The sequence below is a fragment of the Syzygium oleosum genome, unplaced genomic scaffold (assembly GCF_021117445.2).
Source record: "Syzygium oleosum isolate NSW1041296 unplaced genomic scaffold, Sole_v2.1 Sole_v2.49, whole genome shotgun sequence".
Lineage (NCBI taxonomy): Eukaryota > Viridiplantae > Streptophyta > Magnoliopsida > Myrtales > Myrtaceae > Syzygium > Syzygium oleosum.
The window spans coordinates 40892-67311 of NW_026607533.1; the positions used below are offsets into that span (position 1 = coordinate 40892).

The following is a 26420-nucleotide window of genomic DNA, read 5'->3' on the forward strand; positions in this document are numbered from 1 at the left end:
ATCCTTAATGGTAATAATAATCATAGTTACCTATCCCAAGGTTATATTTATAGACAACTACCTGCACAAATTTTAAAAAACTTTCCTATTTTGGGCTGGGCTCTCTGTCAGGGTTTGTTGGTATTTGGATTAGGAACAATGAGAACTAGAATTGAGTCAACACGTGTGGCAATCAAAAAGATAACAGATCGATGCAACGTAAGGATAGCCGCTATGCATTCGTAGAATGGGCCCAAGTCACGTTCCTCTCTTTTTAGCAATGACGAGGAGGCAATGTCACTACAAGTCAATGACACTACTATCTTAAGGACGAAGGAAGGAACGTAAATCGATATTTTTGCACTAGACAATAGACATATACCGTTATTTTACTATGTTTATTGTCAAATAAATCAGATGAAAATAACATTAAATTCCATTCAACATGTCGATACCAGCCACCCTTAAAATTAAAGCAGAGATTAAAGGAGGAAAATTAACATTTCTAGTTACTTTTCCACAATTTTTTCCTTCCTTGAGTTAGGTATTGCAATTCCTTTTTATCTCGACATGTGATCAGATTTTTGTGCCCGCTGCTCACTAGATTATACCTCTATATGAATCAAACACCCATGTCATTTGGATGCATAGACGAAAAGCATGTTTATGCCGTTCGGTTTAGTGCTTCACTAGATTGTGAGCATAATCCTCACATATCTCTAAGCCAGATTAAGAAGACGATTCATTGTTCGTATACATGCACGAAAGGCTTGGTCTATAAACACTTGTCAAGTTCATTCGAGTTCCACTTTGCGGAAGTTCATTATGGTTCGTTTGGGAAGGAGAGAAGTGGGGAAATGAAAGGGGTGCAAAGAGTGGTCCAAAAAATTGAATTTCTGTGAGGAGTGAACAGAAATTTTCAAAAATTGTTTCTGGTTTTCTTTGCTCAAAGCTCGACCTAGAGAAATAGTGGATGAGAATCATTTAATTTACATACGGGACATGAGAGTGAGTGCCTTCGATGTTGTGACTCAAGAGTGTTGCAAATTGGACTGGTAAATCATCCATGGCCGCTCTGAACGAGCGGTTTCCATAAAACCACGAGCTTCTACATGCTCAATTGATTTGATTCCAAAGCGGGCAATCAGATGAAATGAGCCACTCATCCATTAAGTTGACATGCATGACAACATGTATCACTGTGAAATTTCGTGGAACGTTTAAGAACTTAAAATATTAGATAAAGTCGTGATTTAACTCATATACTTTAATACCACTTTTCAAGCGTGGGCTGGTAAATAGGGCCTCGAAAGGTTTGAACTTAAAATTTGATGTTCTAGTATCATGTAAAATTAGATGGGACTATGTCCAAGTATTAAAAGTGTAAGCTATTTGAAGAAGACATGGTTTTATTTACATACTTTGACAATCCGCATTAAAATAACGCAATCGGAAAGTAACTGCAGAATGAACAAAATACACGGAGGCAAATATATGTTTATTTATCCAAATCATAGATAATATCGAATGCTCAACTGAAATTAGTGACGTGGAGGATGTGGCGTGTCCCCACATTTTGCTGTTGTCGAGCCGTCTATCATTCGATCACCAACACCATCCGGAGGCTGACTAGCCGAGATCCTGCTTCCCATTCCGTCGTCTTCCAAGTCATCCAAAAGGTGTGTCTCAACTCCCCACAAATAAATGTAGGCGAGAACAAGCCAGAATATCAGACGACGGATAGGACGATGATTACTCTGTAGTAAGGGAAGGTACTCTATCAATACAGCGCCTGAGAGAATTAGGAGGAAAACGAGTCCCAAATAAAATATGGTGTTGGCAAGCCAAGGGAGTTTGCCAACGGTCAAGGTGACACCAGTCAAGAAAGCGATAGACATTGCTGGGAGTGCAATTGCTAGCGGCAGCATCGAGTGCCGGTCTGCCACTATCGCAACTTTGACATCGTTTTTCTGCGCATAGATGAGGTTGATGACCGCGATCATTGAGCAGAACATCGCGATGGTGTTGCAAATTGTGAAGACCTGGAACAATCTCTTGTGCAACATAGTAGCCATGCCCCGGTCATCTTTAGAGGCCGTGTCCGAGCTGTTAAATCCTCCAGGGACTGCAAAACCAGCTGCGAAAGTAACAGTGGCCACAAGCGTTGCCATCACCAGACGGGTATTAATCAAATCCTTCACGTGGTCCCGGTTTAGCTTCTTTTTGCGCAAGGATAACATTGAATTCGCTTCATCTCGGGCTTCCGGCCTAAGTATGAGAAAGGTTCCACTTGCAAATGGAAGTTGTCCAATTGTCGAGGATGCCCACACCATTAATGTCAATCGCTGAGATCGGGAGCATATAAGAAGGAAAAAGATAGAGAACAAATCGTTATTATGTCGATAACGGGAAAAAACTCTGGAGTACTCATTTAAAGGGCAACTTTTATTTCTAATGATGCGGTGTCTGCTCTTTTTAAAGAATTGACACTAAAGTACGAGTTCATTTTGAATGAAAGAGGAGGCATGAATGAAATGTATATGGTTTGTCGTTGTCATAGCTTGACTTTATCACAATGTTATGAGATTATCCAATATATAGAGTGGTCAAAATTTGCCACGTTCACCCGTGGCTTTTTGAAAGAAAAAAGAAAAGAAAAGAATGGAACACAATCCCCGGCTTCTATCCACGACCGTATATATAGCCACGTTCACCCCTGTCGGAGATATTTAACTTGTTTCTACCCGCGGGCATATTCATGGCCACAAGCTTTAACTACCTACTATTAAGACTAAATTAGAGATTTGCAGAACATTAATCCTAGAGGAGTCTCGCCTATTCTAGAAAATTGATCAATGCTTTGACAATGCTAACGATTGGGAGACATAATGATTTGAATACGAGATACGCGCTTAACTAAGATATTAGTTTATAGAAATTTCCAGTAAATTGATAAAAAAAAATGACTGTTCATGTTTCCTACCTTCCGTAACGTAGGCTCCCTTCTGTAGCGATCTAGAGCAATGTCCCAAGTTGTCCAGCATTTGTCATTGATAGCGTGGGTGTCAATTCTTTCATCAATCACAAGAGGAATCAAAGCGGCAGGTTGTGAATACATCGCTGCCAAGTGTGAAGGCGTATTTCCAGCATGATCTGCATCATTTATCGCCATCCCCAATACTTTATGTTTGAGCATATATCTCACTACTGAAGTTCTCCCATATTTTGCTGCAACATGAAGAACGGTTTGTCCATGCAGGTTCAACGATTGTGATACTGGAAGTAGAATCTCGATTAGGTCAACATAACCCATCTTGCCCGCAATATGAATGGGAAGATCCCCATTCATGTCCTGTTGTTGGACCAAATATTCAGTTTTTGGCCCTAAGAGTTTGAATACTCCGGACCGATTCAGGTAAGCTGCTAAATGAAATACATTACCACCTCTGGAGTCGGTCATTGCAAATAACTTCATGTTTTTCTCGAGTATCCGTTTGGCTACATCTGGGGATCAAGAGCTCCAAATTAGGGACCACATCCGCATAAACATTTTAGAGTGGTTGGGGCTTGGTTGGTCTCAACATATTCAAACCCAATTTGGAATAAGGACATTATTGACCTAACCTTAATCACAACTAGGATTGATAGTCGCCGATGTTGAATAACATTGCAATGCTGAAACTAGTAGTGATAATTTTGATTGAATAGGAAAGCCTCGATCTTGCTCAATTTATGGCTTTCTCCATTTTAATTTTCATTGCATTATTATTGTTTCATCTGGACTGTGTTGATAACATGACATATACCATATCATTTAGAAAGATTTTCTGAGTAAAACTTTAATACATGTAGCATTGCTCCCTCATATACACATACATGACTTGTGAGAATTTTGTATTTCTAAAATAATTCTAGTGTTACACCTACAACTACCCACTTACCACTATCTTTATACAAAGTCATCTAAGCAAATGCGTCTTTATGAGAATTAGGACATATTTATTCAAATGTTAAAAGCCCTGTATAGTTTGGGAATATATGATGATTTATAATTTGGAAATCTGATATCCGAACCTAATTTGTATCAATTACTAAATGCTCTTACTTCCTTGATAGTTCTTAGGCTATTTAATTAGTAAGTATGCATATTCTAACTCTACTAGAATTGATAAATCATTTACCAAAATAAATTTACTCTGTTACAAAACTAAAGATGTAACTTTGTGCAGGGTGGGGTTATTTCCACCCTCATTTTTTATGGAACCACACCTTTGGATTTGAAGTGACAAAAACATCCTTATGCTATCAATAGTCAATTAAGCAATAACCACGTTTCTTTCTCCTGGCCCCTCTCTCTTGCAGTTGTCACTTTCCTTTTCCTTTTCTACTATTCTCTTTGTCCTGTCTTTTTCCTTTTCTTATCAAATAACAACAGATATCTTCATCCAATTATTAGGTCAAAATATTATCTTTGTCTGTGTTTATATGTGAACTAGTTATCAAATAGTGCCTTCGGCATGTTATAACTAATACCACATATAATTGTTCATACTTCCTTTGTTAATAAGAGATCATACTTGAAAGTTTTATTAATAGAGTAACGACATAACACTCATGCTTTGCCCCCTTTTAATTTAATTGATGTTGGTGTGAAAATTTGTTTCATTCAAATAATATTCATGAGCAAAAAGGGAACCAAATTTGTGTATAATGCAATATGTATATAGATCATAATTTTATAATAGTATAATGCATTTCTACTAATATTTGCTTTATCAAAGGTCACAGCCGCACAGCTCCAATCTTCTTTGCAACTGGATAAACAAATCATCGGGTTTCTGTGGAATAATTTTGTGGTTAAAATCGGTCTGTCATATTACTGACAATGAGAGTAACAAACTGTCACCCGCTCATTCTCCTTAGTAAAATGGTTGTTGTTAGTAAATTTAAAGTGGTCTATTATGTTCTAATGTGAGATAATTTGTTCACTAAAGAATTATATGGCTGGTTGCGAGCACCCAGTGGGTATCCAACTACTTTAATAAGCGAGGTTTAGGATTTTATGTGAAAACACATAACCGGTTTGGGTAAGGGCAGAAAGTTGCTGCACGGATTTGGAACGAGATTAGTCTAAACATATATATTTCCATAAACAGATTTAGGTACTTACCATAGCCTGGAAGAAGGACGGCATTGAGAATGGGCGGCATGCCTTGTATCCTCGATGGTTCGAGCGGGAGCGAAAATAAAACCTCATGCATCGCGGGATCTTTGCATCTGACGGCCGAGTACAGGGGAGATGCCTGCTGCACGTTCTCCATGTACACGAGCTCCAAATCTTCGTTCAACAGATGGCGAACCCCATCGACTTGACCAGTACCCACGGCAATGTGCAAAGCGGTTTCTCCATGTTTGTTCTTCATCCTCAGGATCTTGATCTTTTCCTCGACGTTGGGGAGGTCTCTGGTCCGGCGAATCAACATAGCAGCAGCTCTAGAGCTCTTAGCCAAAGTCGCCACGTGAAGGGGGGTATTTCCCCAATCATTTTGGGCGGCCAAGATATGGTCAGGGACATAATCAAGCAAGAGCCTCAGGATGTCGTCCTTGCCGGGTAATGTTGCAGCGTGGAGCAGTGAATTACCCGCTGGTCCCACGTAATTGAAAATGGCAGACGGATCAATTTTATTGGCGAGCCTTTCGATCACAGAAATGAATTCTTCGACATCGGTGATATGTTCGAGTGTTCGAACAGCTGCTGATAGTTCTGCTGGATCTTGTTGCGCTGCGGTTCGCACAGACGCCAATGCATTATTGATTCTCTCCTGTCGACTCCTCCAGATTTCTTCTTCATTCAAAGAATCCATTTCATCCTTCTTGACCTCCTCCTTGATCGAGTTGCTCGTGCCAACATCTTCCTCCCCTATAGATAGCTTTACGTCCATTGAGCCAAAGCTATGCAAGTAATGTAGTTATTGCAAGGGAACAAAGATTGAGGAAGGAGACATTAAATAATGCATTCATTTAATGATTAAAACTTTTATAATGGTTAATAGTGTTCTCATAAAATTTTATATGACATCAAAATAGAAAGTTTCGAGTTTAAAATTACTGCTCGAGATGGCGCAAGCGTACAAATTGCTCGCTGCGAGAATTCAAATGCAAGAATTTACTAAGACGCCATGGATTTTCCATTTTAAAGAAGCAAAAGATTATAAGTGCTTGCATGAAGAATCTTCTAAAAAATGAATTAAAGAGTAAATTAGAGTTTCTCTCTAAAAAAATTTCTCTTTGAGAGAGAGAGGAGCTGCCTGGCTAACTGTGGCGGTAAGTGCTGCCAGATTGAGTTCGGAGATGGGATAATAACAAAAAAAAAGTCATAAACTTATTGTACGAATGCTGATTTGGTCCTAAACCTTTCAATTTGGCCAATTTTATCCCAAACCTTTTGATGATTTATTAATGTAGCATTTCTATCCAAATCAAAACTCGCTGACGTGGAAGCCGATTGTCCTATATGGCATGGCTAGCGCTGACGTGGATAATTTTTTACATTTAATTTTTCTGAATTTTTATAAATTGTTATACTTTTTTTCTTTTTGTGTTCTTTTCTTTTCTTTCTTTTTTCTTTCCTTCTTCCTCCGTCGGTTGCCGGTGAGGTCGACCCTCACCTATAGCTGGGTTTGGCTACCGGCAGAGGAAGAACGAAAAAAAAAAGAAAAGAAAAAATATTATAGAAAATTTAGAAAAATTATAAAAAAATGTAAAAAATTATCAACATCAATATAGGTCTTGTCGATTGTGCCAGTTGTGCCACATAGGATGCCCACTGTCCATATCAACAATTTTCAAGAAAAATTGGCATGAAAGACTACATTGATAAATTGTCAAAAGGTTTAGGACTAAATTAACGAAATGGAATGGTTTATAATTGAATTGACATTCGTACAATAGGTTTATGACTTATTTGGTAATTTTTTCGCTTAGACACAATGGTGGCTTGATAGCGAACAAAGACAAACACATGCTACATATCATATACAACTATCGGCCTTCTAGTACTAACTTTTATCTCCTAAGAACATAAATTGAAGCCCCATAGATAAACTTAAACTGAATCATGAACGTCATCGACATACATAGTCCTAAAGTCATCCAAAACTATCGTCGGATTTGGCACTGCAAAAATGCATGTTAGACATCGTAGTAACATGATGCAAAAGTTTGCGGATAGAGATCCAAAATAAGTTTATCTCTATCCGAACTTGTAATTATCGAGTGTGTATAAGTTAGATCTTTTTGTCCGTAACTCAGGAAAATTAATTCTGAATCAAAGACCCCCTTCTTTGCAATAAAATATGATATTCAAATATTATTTATACCAAAAATGACGAAGTAATTTGCTCAGAAACTTGGTGAAATGATGCGACCAAAATCTGCATTAATAGAAGATTTGATTGACAGCCCAGATTGAAGCAAGATTTTGCACGTGCGTTTCCAGGAACTTAGCCAAGATTTTTTTACAGAGGATTAGATGTTATAACAGCTACAAGAGAATTTAAACATTGATGAGAGATTTTTGAGTTCGTCTTTTTATAAACTTGTAATACCCGTTTTAATAGTATTCCTAAAAGTTAGCAATAATGACACATCCATTTGTAAACATACAAGAGAAGTGGTTATACGTAATAAGAGAGAAGACATTTGCTTAGGTGAGAGACAAATTGTACAACGGACTCTTTATCAACACTCAGAGGTGTGGTTTACATGGGGAGAGAATCTACTGTGCTGTGTGTACAAAGTGCGAGAATGACTATACTTAGTGTTTAGCAAGGTTGTTGTAGAAGGAAGTCGAATTCTGCAGTGGCAACAAGTTCTACACTTGTAACAAGGTGATATTTGTACTTTTGCCATAACTAAAGGAATTCAGTTTATTTGGGTTGTTAAAGCTGGAAAGAGGAGTAGACACACCCAAAATGAACCTCTATAAATCTCGTGTGGAATTTTTTTTTCTCGTGGTTTATAAAGCTAATTTACGTTAAAGTAGAAGCACAATTTTTATTGGGATTGATTCTACCAAATTAGTTTATATTTTATTGTAAAATCATCACCTCCCTTTTACTTGCATATTTCGGCCTAACAAATGTCTTCCAGTATCTTTAGAATTGGAATAATTTAGAAAATATGAGCTTCGTGAAAAAATAGTAATTATGATCATGACATTTCAACACCCAACTATTCATAATTACCACATTTACATGATGGCCTTTAGTTTAGTACGGAAGCCATCTAGGCATAAATCGTGAAAAAATAATTGAGTTACTAGCATAGTTTAAAGGCCATAACAAGTGTTATCTCACAATCTCTCATAGAGAATTCACTCCGAAAACTCACAAAGAGAATACCGTAATACTCCTCTTGTTTGCTCTAATATGCTAAAACCAAAAACCACCTCTTGTATATGTAATATTTATATCCAAAATAGGAAATCCTCGTTTAGTCGACTCAAACTAGAAATCCAACTCTAACTAGGATTTATTGATACTTCTTATGTTTGATTAACCAAAATTAAGACATTCCTAATTTAAATTATGTGGTAGGGCTTTGTATCAGATTTCGTTAGTGGGTTCAAGTTTGGGTATAGGAATGGCGAAACCCTGTTGCCACCACGAGGCACGAAGCTGGTCCTTAATTTCATCCTGTTTCGTTGGGCCGGTGATTGGTCGCTCTGCGGATTGACTTTTCGGCCGGCGAATGCATATATGGCCGCTCATGGGCGATGTCGTGCAGAGTGCAAACTAAAATTAGCAGTTCAATCAGCTGGGTGCGGAGGCGAAGAGGAGTGAAAAGAAAGACACTTTGAGCTAACCAGAGGAAGAATGGTAGTCCTCATGCAGTAGGAAACAAAACTTATATAATTGATATACTAGTAAAATCATTGGATAGAGTGAACCAATCAAGAAAGAATATAATGAAAAGTTTGTCATCCAGCATCAGGATTGAAGACGATTAATACTAACGGAGGAAATATTAGAACAATTAGCAAAAGAATAAGGAAAGGAAATATTGATCATTTTGAAAAGTACGTACCATCCAATATGATAACTTCCTTCTCCAACGATCTATAGGCGATATTCAAAGCAGTCAACTTGTTTATCCCACGGAAGATGAACCAAAGCGGCCATTTTATATTGCATTAAAGCGCTAAACTTGTTATTGAATGAATCCTCGTACATGGTTCCTTTTTTGCTTCGAGTCCCTTTAATTGATTCTGTTCTTTGCCAACCACAGAAGCAAAGAGGCATGAGATTCTCAATTAGTCCTTTTGTAGCCACCTGTGGTAATTATGCGTAAGATCATCGTTCGTGCCAATTATTATCACATACTAAAGTTTAGTAATTGTTGGACATATTATTCCATGTTTTAATTCAGGTACAACTAGAACGTACTTTGCTCAATCAAAAGTTCCATAGTGTGCATCAAAAGACCAGTTTTTTTCGAGTCTGTGGGCCTTAAATCACCATAAAGTATGTTATGTATCAATCACATAACATAAGCAGCTAACCAACCAATCACATGGCTTGCAGAATATGCATTCTTTTTACTAGATTTGCTGCATTTAAATTTCCTCACATTTCTTTTATATTGGCTAGTTACACCATGTCCTATTGCTGCAAGACACAAACTATCTCCTCTCCAATCACATCAAGAATGAGAAAAAGGAAATGCCTCCTTTCCATGTGGTCGGCGTGTGACTAGCAGTCGCTGCCGGAGCAAACTCAGGTAGGCTCTTGCATGAATGTGGTGATGGCTGGTGGTGCCATTTTCACCGCCCAAAAAAACTAAAATGAGCAAAGAGGGGAAATCATAAATGGGACCAGAGACAATGAACAAGAATTTCATAGCTGATGGCTCACCTACACGAATATTCAAGCATGAACCTTGAGAGTCGACTTCAAGCTTACGAACATTTTCAATACGCTCGTACTTTTGGGGACATCGAGAAAGAAATTCTACTTCAAGAGTAGTAGGAATAATCCATTGTATAGATATCATCACTCACATCCTGAAAAACCTTCGTCTTTCCAAAAAACAAAACCTTCTGAAAAACCGCATATTTTAAAAGAAGCTTGTACCCATTTTGTAATATGGGGAGGGGGATCAACATCAAGAAATTATCGACGTTTTTTCTTGAAAAATTTGCTTGATTCATAGTACAAATTTAGCTTCTTCATCGTATTATTTGGTAAGATATTTGAGATCTATGTCGAATTAGTACATAATATCAATTGAATGAATTTCGTTTAGAGTTTCCTCATTTTCTCTTATATAAGATTTCAATTGTTTATACAAGAAAATAGAGGCAAGGGGGGCTCACGTATCCTGACGATGAGTCATTCTCCTCCAAATTAGCTATGTTAATGGAACACAAAAATCTGAGATATGGAACCGGAAAAAAAGCTTTGGTTAGACTGATTGAATTGCTACCATTACGTTTACGACTATCATCTCCATTAAACAACTTAATACTTCCATCTACTCTACCATTAATTAACTTATAAGGTGTTACTAAATTAGTTGTCAAATACTTAATTTGAGGACACAAATTTAATGTTTAAGTAATCCCGAGCCTCACTAAATGTAATAAGACGCCACGGACTTACGTGGTGGTTCAGCCGAGTGTACCTAATATCAAATTTTAGGGCAAATCTAAACTCAAGTATGAAAATGAGTACTATTAGGGCATTTGCATATCAAAACATCTCAAAATTTTAAAATAATTCATAGTGAACCTACAAAATTTGTCGATTAATTGCAGTTAAATCCTATAAATTAATATATAATATATAAATTATTTATATGCATACTGCGGTAAGAAAAAAAAAAGTTCCGTCGTATCATCTTTTGATGATCCGACTTAACTCTGCCTTCACATCAAGCTATCCAATAATTGTCCATTCTCTATTCATCCCCATATTTTATCCTCTTTTCCTTTTATCTCTGGCCAATGTCCTCGTTCTCATAATTTAGGAACAGGCGTACCGATTGTGTACGTTTTTCTTTCCTTTCAAATTTCACAAACCATTCTCGCTTTTTGTGCTCGTATCGATCTGCATCCATAACTGTTAAATAGTACAAGTTGCATACTCACTTATGTGAATACACTTAACCAGCATCAATTAATGTTTTGGTCCTTTTGCTTATGGAATTTATTTGAGATTGCCCTCTTACTGTTCTATATTCCCCCACAAAAGACCCTCACTCTAAATCAACTAGTGCTCAGCCACCCCTCCTCCCCATCATGGCGCTGCCCATGACCACCTTGCCATCGCCCGCCCCAGCCCATGCTGCCTCTTTCACGAATAATAATCATTCACTTAGGCTTAATTTGTTTCGCAGAAAATAAATAATTTGAAAAATATTTTCTTAAAATTGATCGCTTACATCGTTTGAAATAATTATTTAATGGAAAATAATTTGATTATCGACTATGTCTAAATATGTTCATTGACGATAAAAACATTTTTTTTCTTTTATTCATGTAATCGACATAAGCAAATATTTTTAAAAATATATTTTTTAAATTATTTATTTTTCGTGAAACAAATGAAATTTTAAGTATAGTTTGGAAAACCTGTGCTTTTTGCAGGTTCTTTTGACGATTGGACCCGCCGTTCAGTATTAGCTACTGACCACACATACTTGGTGCTTTGACAAAGTCAACTTCAAGATAAACATACAGAATGTATTTATGAATGTATATATGTATGTATGTATAACCACCTCATATTGCATCTGCATGCGTACAACCTGATCTTCATTTTATTTTTATTTCTATAATTAGTAGCTAAATCTCTTCTGTATTTTTACTTAATTTTTGTCACAATTTCTGTAATTCAAACTCCAATCGGTTAAATTTTTGGGTACCAGTAGCCAACGGAATCAAATTCCTCAGAATAATATAGTCAATTGTATGATTATTTTGGGTTGCAAATAGACGAATTAAGCCTAAACAAGGACTTTCACTTTTAAACAGGGGTAGCTTCCATTTCGCCCTCTGAATTAGGTCAAACTGCAGGAACAGAGACTCCTGCACATGATTATTTTATTCATTTTAATTATGGCAGCCACAGCACGATATGAATCAATGAAATGATCTGTGCGCACCGATTTTCAATTTGCTGATATTCTGAATAAACCTCTTGATAACGATAGGTTTAAAAATTTTCTATGAATGACATCGGTGTTCGTGATCCCTTTGGTTAATGATCACTTTTCAGTTATATTTATTTTGCTAGAATATGCTTTGCAGAAGACTCGTTCATTATGGAAAAAAGGATGCCTTTTTTCTTATACATTGTCATCCTCTGGATATCTTATGTTACTACTTTTTGATGAGACAAAAAGGGGGAGAAGCATATGACATTGGTTAAAAAAAAGTCATGATAATTATGATCATGACATTTCGACACCCAAACAGTCATAATTACGCCATTTACAAGACAGCCTCTTGTTCAGTAAGGAGGCCATCCAGTCGTTAAAAGACAATTGAGTAACTATCGTACTTTAGAGGCACGATTTACTATTTCATTTCAAAAGACAAGTTTTCTCTATGCCGACAAATTTCTGAAAGGGTTAGTAAGTGCTAAAAAGTTACGGGTAAAAACAAATTACGGTTACCCCATTTTCAAGTAAATTGTTAGTAGCTTAGTAGTATTCTTATGAAAATACCAATTTTTTTCTTGTAATTTGCAGATTATCACTTTTACGGATTTTTAGAATCTTCGCCGTGAACACGTAAGGTTTTCTCTTTTGGGTGGACTGCAAAATCAAATTATGCTCACAACAAAATTCAGATGACCAGATTTTTCAGGACAATCTAGAAGCTGCGGTGCGGCAGAAGTAGCAATAACTAAGTGCAGAAAGAACATGAGATTGCGAGCAGGCAATTTAAATATTTAAATGTGCATGCGTAATTCAGTAAGCAACAAATTTAGAATATCCGAGGATCCTCCAAAGAGATCAATCCCAGAAGATAAGAAAACCATTGCCAAAACCCAGATCTAACAGAATATGGGAACGCACGGAGACCATTAAAGAACAGAAGCACTGAGTCGAGAGATCGAAGAACAAAACCTGAAGAACAAAGAAGGCAGGACTTGAGAAGAACAAGTATGGTGTAGGAAGTGGAGGACGATGCCGATGCTGATGCTCTGGAGTGGAAATTCTTATATCTAAGGACTTGAAGCGAGTGCCGACACCGATGTGAGCGAGGTAAGCAAAGATGGGTTGTTCTTTATTATCAAACCGTGATGAAAGCTACTTGAGGTTGTTAGTAGCTGGTGAAACTTTAATATTTTTTGGCCTTTGTACAGCTCCTCTAGTTGTGACTTCTGACTTAGGGAGTTCACTATCGGTCCAAAGATTATCGTAATTAATTCCCTTTTGGTCTGGGTGTTTTATTTGATGACAAATTCTGAGATTGTCTTGTTAACAGATGCCCTGGAAAATTTCAGTTGGATACAATTCATTCATCAACCACATCCTCGGCAAAGTGGCTGACTTTACAGAGAGCCTCACTTGACCGGTTCGAACCGGTAATATCCCTGATGATTCTTTCAAAACCTGACCCGTTGAAACTTTTTTGAGCAAATTTTGGGGTCTCAAGTTCGGAGAATCACCATAGATTTGTCCTTGTTTCGGCCGAATTGCTCCCGCAGCGAAATATAATTCACCGTTCTTCGGTTTTTTATGAGAAAAGACCCGGTTGAGTGGCGACTCCGGACATGAGATATCTAGGTGAGAAAAGATACTTGCTCGTTTCATCCAATCAATGTTAGCTCGAATTATAACAATATACAATAGATAACGCTTGAGTGATACAATCAGTTCAAACGGATTCAACCAGCTGACGATTTAGTGTCAATCTTCAGTGGGGAATGGTTTTTGAACTTCGTCGATAACATCTTACAGACTTGACATTAAAACATAAAGATCTATAGGTAAAGGAAGTAAAAACATCGTGCGGACAGCTTAAAGATATAATCATGACATTTTGATTGTGTTTTTCGGGGGGTTTCTTGTTGGCCATTGGGTGGTATTTATACTAAGTGTGATAACCGTCTTCCAATGACACCTGTCAATCCACGTCAAATAACTGCCATCGATCTAATCTTCATCCTCCATTCTTGCGACACCTATCAATCTTAGTCAGGAAACTGCCATCGATCTTATCTTCATACTCATTCTCGCAACACCTGTCAGGTAATTGCCATCGATTTCATCTTTATACACATTCTCGCGACTACTGTTAGGTAACTACCATCGATCTCATCCTCATCCTCTGTTCTTGCGACACCTGTCAATCTAACTGCCATCGATCGTGCATAATACCATGTGTTCTTATTCTTATCAATAACTTTCATGACCTAGTCCTCATGCAATAACGGTTTCGTCGAGAATTTCCATAACAAGTACCTAGGCGGTAACTGTTCCCTCTTCGATTTCAGTCTTTTAAATTTCAAACACTAAAAACTTCCCACTAGCATGATTTAGCGGTTGCCAACTATCTGTCGTCGTACTTTCGACAGCTAATCTTATGACTACTTACATCATTTTCTCATTGATGGGCATGTGTTTTACCAAATATTATGCATGATATGCATTTATCTCTGCTGTTCTAAATATTCCCTAATTTTACATAATTTATTTTATTGTCGACAACCTAATTAATTATTGATGTTAACAAGGGGATCTTAATTTAGGAAAAGTGAATGACCAAAAGGTTTGGTCTATGACGTAACAAAGTAGATTGGCTTTTTCTATTAGATCGAAACCATATTCATGCACGTGAAATATCATCATAATGCTAGATCTTAATTCAGCGATGACACAATAAGCAATGTTCATCAGAAGAGTGGAAGAGAGAGGTTTATTTGGAGGTTGAATCTGATGGCAACGAGAACAGTTGCATGTTCCTAGAATATTACGTTATTGTCACGCCCAACAACTTGATCCATTTATCTAGTCGATAATTGTTATATATATCGTTGTCTTGAATTCTCATAACATTGTAATAGCCTCCATGGCACCGTACCTAAATCCCCATTGAAATTCTTCCACCCTCTTTGGACTGAATGCCATCTTCTTCGTAAGGCATACGGCACTTATTAAGCTCAATTAGGAAATTCTGTATATACCAAAACTTTTGAGCAAAAACTAAGTCAAGCATGTGACCAGAATCTCTTTCTAAGATTAGAAAAGTACGGTTTAAAAATCACAAATTACAGAAAGGAAAGGCTCACCCAAAAGAAGAAATTTTGGCCCCAAATGTAAAAATTTAGAGGTGCTAGTAAGGAAGATCAAATAAGGCGGGAGAGGCGTTTCAATTGTTTGAAAAAACTCCAGGGGTGTTTGAGGAATGTGGACGGCTATTGGACTTCAAAGACAGGTAAGAATGCCTTAGGGATAGCCTCATCCTTAGGGATTGTGCTACTCAACAAAGAAAAAAATAATAGATATAAGAAAGCCATGATCTTGCTTAATTTTATAGCTTTTTTTCTTTTTTAATTCTCATTGCGTTATTCTTACTTAATCTACACAGAGTTAATGACATGATATATGCCATATCATTTTAGTAACATTTTCTTATATATTTGCACTCTGTAATTTTTCTAATCATAGATCGACAATACATGGGTTTTAGTAAAATGATTGTGTTTGTAAATTTAAGCTGACCTATCATGTTCTAATGTGGGATAATTTGTTTACTAAAAGAATTATATGGCTAGTGATAAGTACCCAATTAAGGGGGACTTGAATTAAGGGGGAGCAAACCTAATAATGAGCTTACATATGAGGGGGAGATTATTGAGATGCATGTGTGAGTTGTATTAGAAAAAGTCATGCGTCGAAGAATTGGTGTGAAGTAGAGCAATTATTATATCTTAGTTAGTCCATAATTCTTTGGCTTAGGTTTCCTAGCGAAGGCTAGTCCAATTAGATATGTTGATAGGCTTAGACTTGGACTCCCCCTTGGCAATCTTCCCATGTAAATGTACTAGGATTTTTCCACGTACTCCCAACAAATAGACCGAACATGCATACTTTTGAGTGAATGTAGGCTCAACTGAATATATTGACGGACTTGGACTTGGGTTTCTTCTTGGCAATCTCTCTGAGTAAAACTATCGAGTTTATGTTGCGTGCTCTCAACAATAGATCGAACATAGAGGTTTTTGAATGAATGTGGGTTTAACTGGATATAATGAAGGATTTGGACTTATGCTCTCTTTTGGTGATCTTCCTAGGTGAAAATATCGGGTTTCTGCCACACACTCTTGACACCTTTTGATCTCAAAAATGAACTCTTCGACATTAGCGCCTTTGATGACATCCGCCAGTCTTCGAGCAATTGCATACATTCTTGATGGATCTTGTTGCTCTGCGGCCACCAATGCATTATTCATTCTCTCCCGTTGGCTCCACCAGATGATCGAGTTGTTCATGCCGACGTCCTCCTCTTCTATAGATATTCCTACGCCTAAGCTATGCAAGTAATGTAGTTATTGCAAGGGAACAAGGGTTGTGTAAGGAGACAAGATTATCTGACTTCTGGTTCCCTCCCCAAAAGTAAAGGATTATATTGCACATTGATCTAAAGTTCATGGATCACATTAAATAAATTAAAAATTCAGATACCATATTGTACATCGAGCAAAAGTTCAAAGACTATTTATGCCATAATCCCTATTGAGTAATCAATGGAATCAAATTGCTTAGAACAATATAGACACTTGTTACAAAACCTCATGACATATATAATCGGGAAAAAAAATTAAGTTAATGGGCCTTATGGAGATATAAGTCTTTCTTTATTCATCGTTTCTATTGACAGTGACGCCGCCTGACAATGGCCTAGTATACAGCTGCTAAATCTTTGTTATAATAAAAGATTTAAGCCTAAACAATGACTATACTAAGTCTTTCTTTATTCATATGATGTTTATTTAACTATGCAAATGGGACCAGCCACAGCACGATATGAATGAATGAAATGATTATATAGATTACTCAACCTTTAAGTAAGCAATTACTTATGCATAGAATCTGAGCGCCAGTTACAATGTTAATTCCATGAATAAGATAGTGTCACATTTTGTCGTCCTAAAGTAGTAAAAAGAAGAGCACGTTTATACTGATGGATCAAATAGTGGATCAAAAGGCAATGGAGGAATTTTATTGTGTACATGACCGGTGTAAAAGTAAATTACACAACTAGATTTTGGAGAATGACACACGTACTTTTTTTCATGCATTAGAAGCGATCATGATTTTGAATCATTTTGTGATGAGTAGGACATTTTGCACGATTTATTTTGTTCCTTACACGGTTACACACCACAACAAAATGGTGTTGCTGAGAGGAAAAAAAGGACCTTGCAAGAGATGGTCCGTATCTTGTCGGTTGGAAAGCAAAATCCCTAAGCATTATGGGGCCGAGGATGTAGACTCCCTCAATAAGAACACTTGAGACCTGGCAATCTGTGATGTCTACAAAGGTAGGCAGCCCGATTTTTCTAACAATTATGTACTTGGTTGTGCTTGCTATGTCCTTATAGAATGCTTGTGATCATGAGGGAAGGTTTGACTCTACTCTTTTGCGCGAAGCAAATAGTGCATATAATGAAAGAACCAAAACGCTTGAAGAGTACTCGACCAAAAAAAAAAAAAAACGCTTGAAGAGTATATTCTTGTCGCCTTTGATGACTCCTTGATAAATTTAATCCCTGCTGAAGATCATGTCGTTGTAGAAGCAAGTTCTGAAGAAGCAGAATCATATTCACCGTAGATCTTAATTCAATGGCATGATGAATTATATTCATCAAAACAGCAAAAGATTAATTATCAATATATCGGAGCTTTGGAGGCTGACTCTGGCAGCAATTGAGAACATTTTTATGTTCTTAGAATATCACGTCATTGTCACGCCCAATAAGTTATTTATCCATTTATCTAATCAATAATTGTATTGGATTCTTATAAAATTATAAAAGAGTTTGTATGCAAGTGACTAATTCGAATGAGTGAGTCATAAAGGGTCACATAATATTATATTCTCGAGGCGCCCGATTGCTAGTGGCCAGACCTCATCGTGTTTTACAGCCGTAGGCCCAAATAATTTGCCCCAACATGTCTCACTATTTTATTAACATACAGACAAATTCTGATTGATCATATATATTTTTGTCAACCTCACATGTCCTCGTCGACCGCGATGATTCTATTAGTGAAAACAAAAATTTGAGCATTGCGTGATACTTCAGTAAGGGATGCATAGCAGAGAAAACAAGGCCTCTAAAATAATTGAATTTAATCTTAGAACATTTGATAATCTCTGGAAACCTTTCATTAATTAAGGTTAGCATCTTAACCAAACAATAATCTCATTTTTTATTTTGACAATTTCTGTCCTGTTATGGGAGACGGTGCAACCCACGCTTCCCTCTTATTTATCTTCCGATTATATATGTCCACGTTTTGAACTTTAGGCCCACTATGAACTTAAGTTCGAAGTTGAGAACTATTGGAGCATAATTTTACGGATTGATTAGAGTTAAATCCTCTAAATTGATATATATATTTGTAACTATAATTATTTTTCATATATACTTTAACCAAAAAGGTCCGTCCTATTATATTTTGATGACTCACTAACTCTGTGCGTTCACATCAAGCCATCGCTTTTACTTATGTGCTTTGACCAAAAAGTCCGTCGTAATATCTTTTGATAACTCACTAATTCTGTGCGTTCACATTAAGCCATTCTCTTTTTCATATATACTTTGACCAAAAAGTCCGTCTTGTTTGTCCCTTCCCTGTCGATTTCGACACAATACGACTCTCAACCAGCCCTATTTTGTCCTCTTTCTATTTTCCCCGGCCCTAGTCCTCGTTCTTACAAAAAAGAAACAATTTTCGGGTCTTTCCTTCAAAACTTAAGCGATCAAATAAATAGAATCTGTACAAAGCTGACAACGATAGTCTAAACTCGCCTCTTTATGTCGACGGAAGAATTTCCGTCCAAAACTTTTGTACTTTTTAAACACACGGAACCAACGTTTGTCATAAATGGTTCCGGATCAAAACCGTCTACATAAATCAAAGTCTCAAATTTGACCATATCACGAGACTGATAAAGTATTTAATGTGCTTTTCAGATAGTTAATCAACTCATACAATCCCATTTATGCTGTCTATAGTAGGAAATTCTCATAATTTAGGAAAACTTGTCCTTACCATGTACCTTTTTTGTCTCAAATTTGAAAAATCGCTCTCACTTTTAGTACTCGTGTCGATTTCCATCCTTAACTTTTAAATAGAACAATTTGCCTACTCACTGTTGTGAATACATTTCCTCAGCATCAATTAGTGTTTTTGTCTTTTTGCTTATGGAATTGATATTTGTCTTGTCTTTCAACATTCGTCTTTCGACATTGCCCTCTTATTTTTCTAAATTCAACTGGCGCTGCTCATGACAAGCTCGCCTTGCCTGCCCCAGCCCTTCCTGCTTCTGCCCCTCGTTACGGAGGTGCTACGGTCTCCAGAATTCTAGAGAGAGGTTTTGATTTTGGGTTAGGCAGAGGCATAAAAGGAGAGATGGTTTATGAATTTTTTTTCTTTTTCACTAAAACTGCACACGTTTTTACTACGCATTCAAAGGGAGAGTACATCATTATTTGCGATTTTTAGTGCATATACTATCTTATAAAAACCAAAGTAAAGATATGCATCGGGGGGTGGTAATATTTTCTCGTGGGCTATAATTTCCTTCAATGAAACCTTTCCTTTGTGGATTTTTGTTGGCAAAAAATGGAAAATTGATTCTAATAGTCCCTAAATTTTGGTACATTATATGATGTCATCCTTGGACTTTTATTTCATTCAATATGGTCCTTGAACTATTTCTAAATGATATATTCCCTAAATTTCAATTTGTTCAATCCAGTCCCTTAACTTTTCATGACAAAGTCATATCAGTCCTTTCTAGTATTCATAATTATATTTTTTTCCCAAATTTTAGAATAACTTTTCATTTTAATCCTTCTTTCCTAAATCGACAAAAAATTATGACTCCGGGGCAACCCCGTAGACTTGTTGCAGGTTCTTTTAGCGCTTGAACCCGCCGTTCACTATTAGCAACTGACCGTTTAGATTTTAGCTTTGACAAAGTAAACTTCATGGCAAACATACTCAATGTCTTTATGGTGATGTATGTATGTATAACTATGTCATACTGCATCTACATGCACACAAACCCATCTTCAATTTTTTTTTATTTATAAAATTATTAGCTGTGTCTTTTATATTCTTACTTAAAATGTCACAATTTAAGTGATTTGAACCCCAACCAGTCAAAATTGTCTGTACCGAGTATACAATGGAATCAAAGTCGTCAGAATAATATAGTAAATTGTGTACTTTTCGCATAATTAACAAGTTAAGTAAACAGTAAGTCTTTCTTTATTCATTGTTTGTCAGCTGACTACAACACAATTTGTCATTTTCAGTCGCACCGTCTGACAAATGGCCAAAAACTCAACTGCCAAAACTTTGGATTTCTAACAAAAGATTCAGAGTTGGTGTCACAAAAAATCTCAAATTATATCAAATTGTGTTGTCAAATACTCCAAATATTTTTTACTAAGAAGACTGCTTGAAAATAGGGAGTATCAATTTTTGGAAGACCCATCGATAGGTCAAGTAGTTTTTACATGCTCGGAAGGTATCAAATTTTGCAGGTCTATAGGGAGAAAAAATGTCTGTGCTAATTGACTCGTAAATTTTCATTGATTAACGAGTCATATGTCGATTCAAGTCCTTTTATCACAAGAGACATCATTTTTTTTTATCATTCGCGATCAAGTAGCTGTTTGCAATGGAGGTTTGTGGGGGTTTGATTATTTGTGGCTTTTGCCCTTCGGTATACAATTATCTAAATTAATAGAATGACAATATTGAACATTTTCACATAGTTCAGGGACTAAGTTGAACATGTACCAATTGTTTAGGGACCACATTGAATAAATTGAAAGTTCATGAACCAAATTACACATTGGGATAAAGTTCAGGGATCACATTGAATAAATTAAAAGTTTAGGGACATTGCATTGCATATTGAGCAAAAGTTCAAAAACTATTTGTGTCATTATCTCTATTAAGTATTCAATGGAATCAAATTGCTCAGAACAATATAGACACTCGTGTACGAAACCTCGTGACATGCATAATCAAGAAAAATAGATTATATTAATGTCCATTATTGAGATATAAGTCTTTTTTAATTCATTGATTCTATCAACAGTGACGCCGTCTGACAATGGCCTAGTACCCAACTGCCAAATTTTTGGATTTATAGTAAAAGATTTAAGTCTAAACAATGACTTTACTAAGTCTTTCTTTATTCATATGGTGTCTATTTAACTATGTAAAGTGGAGCAGCCACAGCAGAATATGAATTGTTGAAATGATTTTATAGATTATTCAATCTTTCAGTAAGCAACTACGTATGCATAGAATCTAAGCACTAATGTTTTTTTTTATCTAAGAACTAATTACGATGTTAATTCCATGAACAAGATAGGGTGACACCTCTGTCGTCCTAAAATAAAAAAAAATAGGAAGCCAATTGAGGGATTTTATTCTGTACGTTACTGGTGTAAAAGTTGATTACACAACTTGATTTTGGAGAACGACCCATGTGTAATTTTTTCTGATCCTTAGAAAGTATAATTATTTTGTAACGAGGTAAATATTTTCATTTTAAGACTGCTTGCATAAGAAAAGGCTAGTTTAGACTTATTTTAGAATTATTTGGGTTTTTTTTTTCTAGCTCATAACAATGAAGCTTTGCATGCATTTGCTATACTTGCTAAGAAAGTCCAAAAGGAGAATGGGCTTAAGATTTCATGCATTAGAAGTGATCGTGACTTTGAATCATTTTGTGATGAGTAGGGCATTTCGCAGAATTTTTTCCGTTCCTTACACAGTTCTACACCACAACAAAATGGTGTTGTTGAGAGCGAAAATCGGACCATGCAAGAGATGGCCCATATCTTGTCGGTGGAAAGCAAAATCCCTAAGCATTATGGGGCCGAGGATGTAGACTCCCTCAATAAGAACACTTGAGACCTATATTAGGCTAGGCAATCTGTGATCTCTACAAAGGTAGGAAGCCCGATTTTTCTAACAATTATGTACTTGGTTGTGCTTGCTATGTCCTTATAGAATGCTTGTGATCATGAGGGAAGGTTTGACTCTGCTCTTTTATGCGAAGCATATAGTGCATATAATGAAAGAACCAAAACGCTGGAAGAGTATATTCTTGTCGCCTTTGATGACTCCTTGAGAAATTTAATCCCTGCTGAAGATCATGTCGTTGTAGAAGCAAGTTCTGAAGAAGCAGAATCATATTCACCGTAGATCTTAATTCAATGGCATGATGAATTATATTCATCAAAGGAGCAAAAGATTAATTATCAATATATCGGAGCTTTGGAGGCTGACTCTGGCAGCAATTGAGCACATTTTTATGTTCTTAGAATATCACGTCATTGTCACGCCCAATAAGTTATTTATCCATTTATCTATTCAATAATTGTATTGGATTCTTATAAAATTATAAAAGAGTTTGTATGCAAGTGACTGATTCGAATGAGTGAGTCATAAAGGGTCACATAATATTATATTCTCGAGGCGCCCGATTGCTAGTGGCCAGACCTCATCGTGTTTTACAGCCGTAGGCCCAAATAATTTGCCCCAACATGTCTCACTATTTTATTAACATACAGACAAATTCTGATTGATCATATATATTTTTGTCAACCTCACATGTCCTCGTCGACCGCGACGATTCTATTAGTGAAAACAAAAATTTGAGCATTGCGTGATACTTCAGTAAGGGATGCATAGCAGAGAAAACAAGGCCTCTAAAATAATTGAATTTAATCTTAGAACATTTGATATTCTCTGGAAACCTTTCATTAATTAAGGTTAGCATCTTAACCAAACAATAATCTCGTTTTTTATTTTGACAATTTCTGTCCTGTTATGGGAGACGGTGCAACCCACGCTTCCCTCTTATTTATCTTCCGATTATATATTTTTACGTTTTGAACTTTAGGCCCACTATGAACTTAAGTACGAAGTTGAGAACTATTGGAGCATAATTTTACGGATTGATTAGAGTTAAATCCTCTAAATTGATATATATATTTGTAACTATAATTATTTTTCATATATACTTTAACCAAAAAGGTCCGTCCTATTATATTTTGATGACTCACTAACTCTGTGCGTTCACATCAAGCCATCGCTTTTACTTATGTGCTTTGACCAAAAAGTCCATCGTAATATCTTTTGATAACTCACTAATTCTGTGCGTTCACATTAAGCCATTCTCTTTTTCATATATACTTTGACCAAAAAGTCCGTCTTGTTTGTCCCTTCCCTGTCGATTTCGACACAATACGACTCTCAACCAGCCCTATTTTGTCCTCTTTCTATTTTCCCCGGCCCTAGTCCTCGTTCTTACAAAAAAGAAACAATTTTCGGGTCTTTCCTTCAAAACTTAAGCGATCAAATAAATAGAATCTGTACAAAGCTGACAACGATAGTCTAAACTCGCCTCTTTATGTCGACGGAAGAATTTCCGTCCAAAACTTTTGTACTTTTTAAACACACGGAACCAACGTTTGTCATAAACGGTTCCGGATCAAAACCGTCTACATAAATCAAAGTCTCAAATTTGACCATATCACGAGACTGATAAAGTATTTAATGTGCTTTTCAGATAGTTAATCAACTCATACAATCCCATTTATGCTGTCTATAGTAGGAAATTCTCGTAATTTAGGAACACTTGTCCTTACCATGTACCTTTTTTTCTCAAATTTAAAAAATCACTCTCACTTTTAGTACTCGTGTCGATTTCCATCCTTAACTTTTAAATAGAACAATTTGCCTCCTTACTATTGTGAATACATTTCCTCAGCTTCAATTAGGGTCTGTTTAGTAATGTTTATGTTTCTTTATTTTTCTGTTCTTTTGTTCCCCGGAACAAAAAAAGAACAGAAATATGTTTAGTAAAAAAAATCTATTTTTTTGTTTCTGGAACAAAAAAGTGTTCCAGAAATAGATTTGGAACAGAAACAAGAAGTAAAAAAAATATGCTTCTTGTTTCTGGAACAAGAAAAAAGAAACAATTTTTTTTTCTAGAATTCTCCAAAAACAAGAAACAATCTATCGGCCGCAACCCGCCTACCGCCGCCTCTCGCCGTCCTTCGCCGCCACCTAACGCCCGCCTTCCGCCGCCGCCGCCCGCCGGCCAACGCTCGCCGGCCGCTTCCCGCCCGTTGGTCGCCTCTTGTCATTGACCACTGTTCTCCGCCGCTCGACGCTTGTCGCCACCAGCCACGGCCGCCGTCCTCCACTGCTAGCCGGCCCCGTGCTCCATCGCCCGTCGCCGGCCGCCACCCGGCCTGGCCGCCTCCCCCGCCAACCACCCGACGCCGGCGATCACCCACCACCGAGTTCTTGTCCTCCCGCCGCCGGCCACCCACCACCGGCCGCCATCCTCTGCTGCCGCGGCCATTGTGCCCACCGCCCGACGACGCCGGCCACCACCGGCGGCTGGCGCCCGGCGGCCGGCCACCTCCCGCCTCTGGCCACCCGACGCCGATGGTCACCCACCATCGGCCGCCATCCTTCGCCACCGGCCGCCGTGCTCCATCGACCAACGATGGCCACCCTCTGCCGCCAGCCACCTCCTGCCGCCGCCCCCCGCTGCCGTCACCGCCACCCGACGCCACTGTGCTCCGCCACTGACTGCCATGCTCCACTGCCTCCCACCGCCAGCCACCATCCTCTGCCGCCGCCGACCACTGTCCTCCGCCCCCCATCGCCACCCGCCGTCCTCCGCCGGTAGCCTAGAAGGGAGAAACTCGTCCATGGAATAGAAATGGATCATTCGCGCCATAAACGTATTTCTATTCTGTTTCTATTACAGGAATAGAAATTTTGTGCAGTAACTAAACGCTATTTTTTGCTCAGAAATTGTTCCAAGAAATAGAAATAGAAAAAACTATTTCTAATAAAAAATTGTTTCTAGGAATAGAAACGTTGCTATGCAGACCCTTAGTGTTTTCGTCTTTTTGCTTATGGAATTGATATTTGTCTTGTCTTTCAACATTGGTCTTTCAACATTGCCCTCTTATTTTTCTAAATTCAGCCACAATGAAGACCCTCACTCTAAAAATCAACTGGCGCTGCTCATGACAAGCTCGCCTTGCCTGCCCCAGCCCTTCCTGCTTCTGCCCCTCGTTACGGAGGAGCTACGGTCTCCAGAATTCTAGAGAGAGGTTTTGATTTTGGGTTGGGCGGAGGCATAAAAGGAGAGATGGTTTATGAATTTTTTTTTCTTTTTCACCAAAACTGCACACGTTTTTACTACGCAGTCAAAGGGAGAGTACATCTATGTGTTTTGACCAAAAAAAAAAAAAAGGGAGAGTACATCATTATTTGCGATTTTTAGTGCATATACTATCTTATAAAAACCAAAGTAAAGATATGCATCGGGGGGTGGTAATATTTTCTCGTGGGCTATAATTTCCTTCAAAGAAACCTTTCCTTTGTGGATTTTTGTTGGGAAAAAAATGGAAAATTGACTCTAATAGTCCCTAAATTTGGTGTATTATATGATGTCATCCTTGAACTTTTATTTCATTTAATATGGTCCTCGAACTATTTCTAAATGATATATTCCCTAAATTTCAATTTGTTCAATCTAGTCCCCTATCTTTTCATGACAAAGTCATATCAGTCCTTTCTAGTATTCATAATTATATTATTTCCCAAATTTTAGAATAACTTTTCATTTCAATCCTTCTTTCCTAAATCGACAAAAAACTATGACCCCGGGACAACCCGATAGACTTTTTGCAGGTTCTTTTAGCACTTGAACCTGCCGTTGACATTAGCAACTGACCGCTTAGATTTTAGCTTTGACAAAGTAAACTTCATGGCAAACATACTCAATGTCTTTATGGTGATGTATGTATGCATGTATGTATAATTATGTCATACTGCATCTACATGCGCACAACCCCATCTTCAATTTTTTTTATTTATAAAATTATTAGCTGTGTCTTTTATATTCTTACTTAAAATGTCACAATTTAAGTGATTTGAACCCCAACCAGTCAAAATTGTCCGTATCGAGTATACAATGGAATCAAAGTCGTCAGAATAATATAGTCAATTGTGTACTTTTCGCGTAATTAACAAGTTAAGTAAACAGTAAGTCTTTCTTTATTCATTGTTTTTCAGCTGACTGCAGCACAATTTGTCATTTTCAGTCGCACCGTCTGACAAATGGCCAAACACTC

The 26420-nt window shown here is 37.2% G+C and overlaps 1 protein-coding gene across 1 annotated transcript in view; it reads right to left on the minus strand.

Moving 5' to 3' along the window:
* Positions 1 to 1371: 1371 nt before the first annotated feature.
* The window catches only part of LOC115662010 (protein ACCELERATED CELL DEATH 6-like), a 56326-nt gene continuing 31277 nt past the window's right edge, over positions 1372 to 26420 (minus strand). Inside the window, exons 2-4 of the mRNA XM_056307065.1 lie at positions 5150 to 5931; positions 2963 to 3483; positions 1372 to 2324 (exon numbers count right to left, since the gene is read on the minus strand). Coding sequence (XP_056163040.1) covers positions 1521 to 2324; positions 2963 to 3483; positions 5150 to 5921 — 2097 coding nt within the window. The 5' untranslated portion in view covers positions 5922 to 5931 and the 3' untranslated portion in view covers positions 1372 to 1520. The remainder of the gene's footprint in view (positions 2325 to 2962; positions 3484 to 5149; positions 5932 to 26420) is intronic.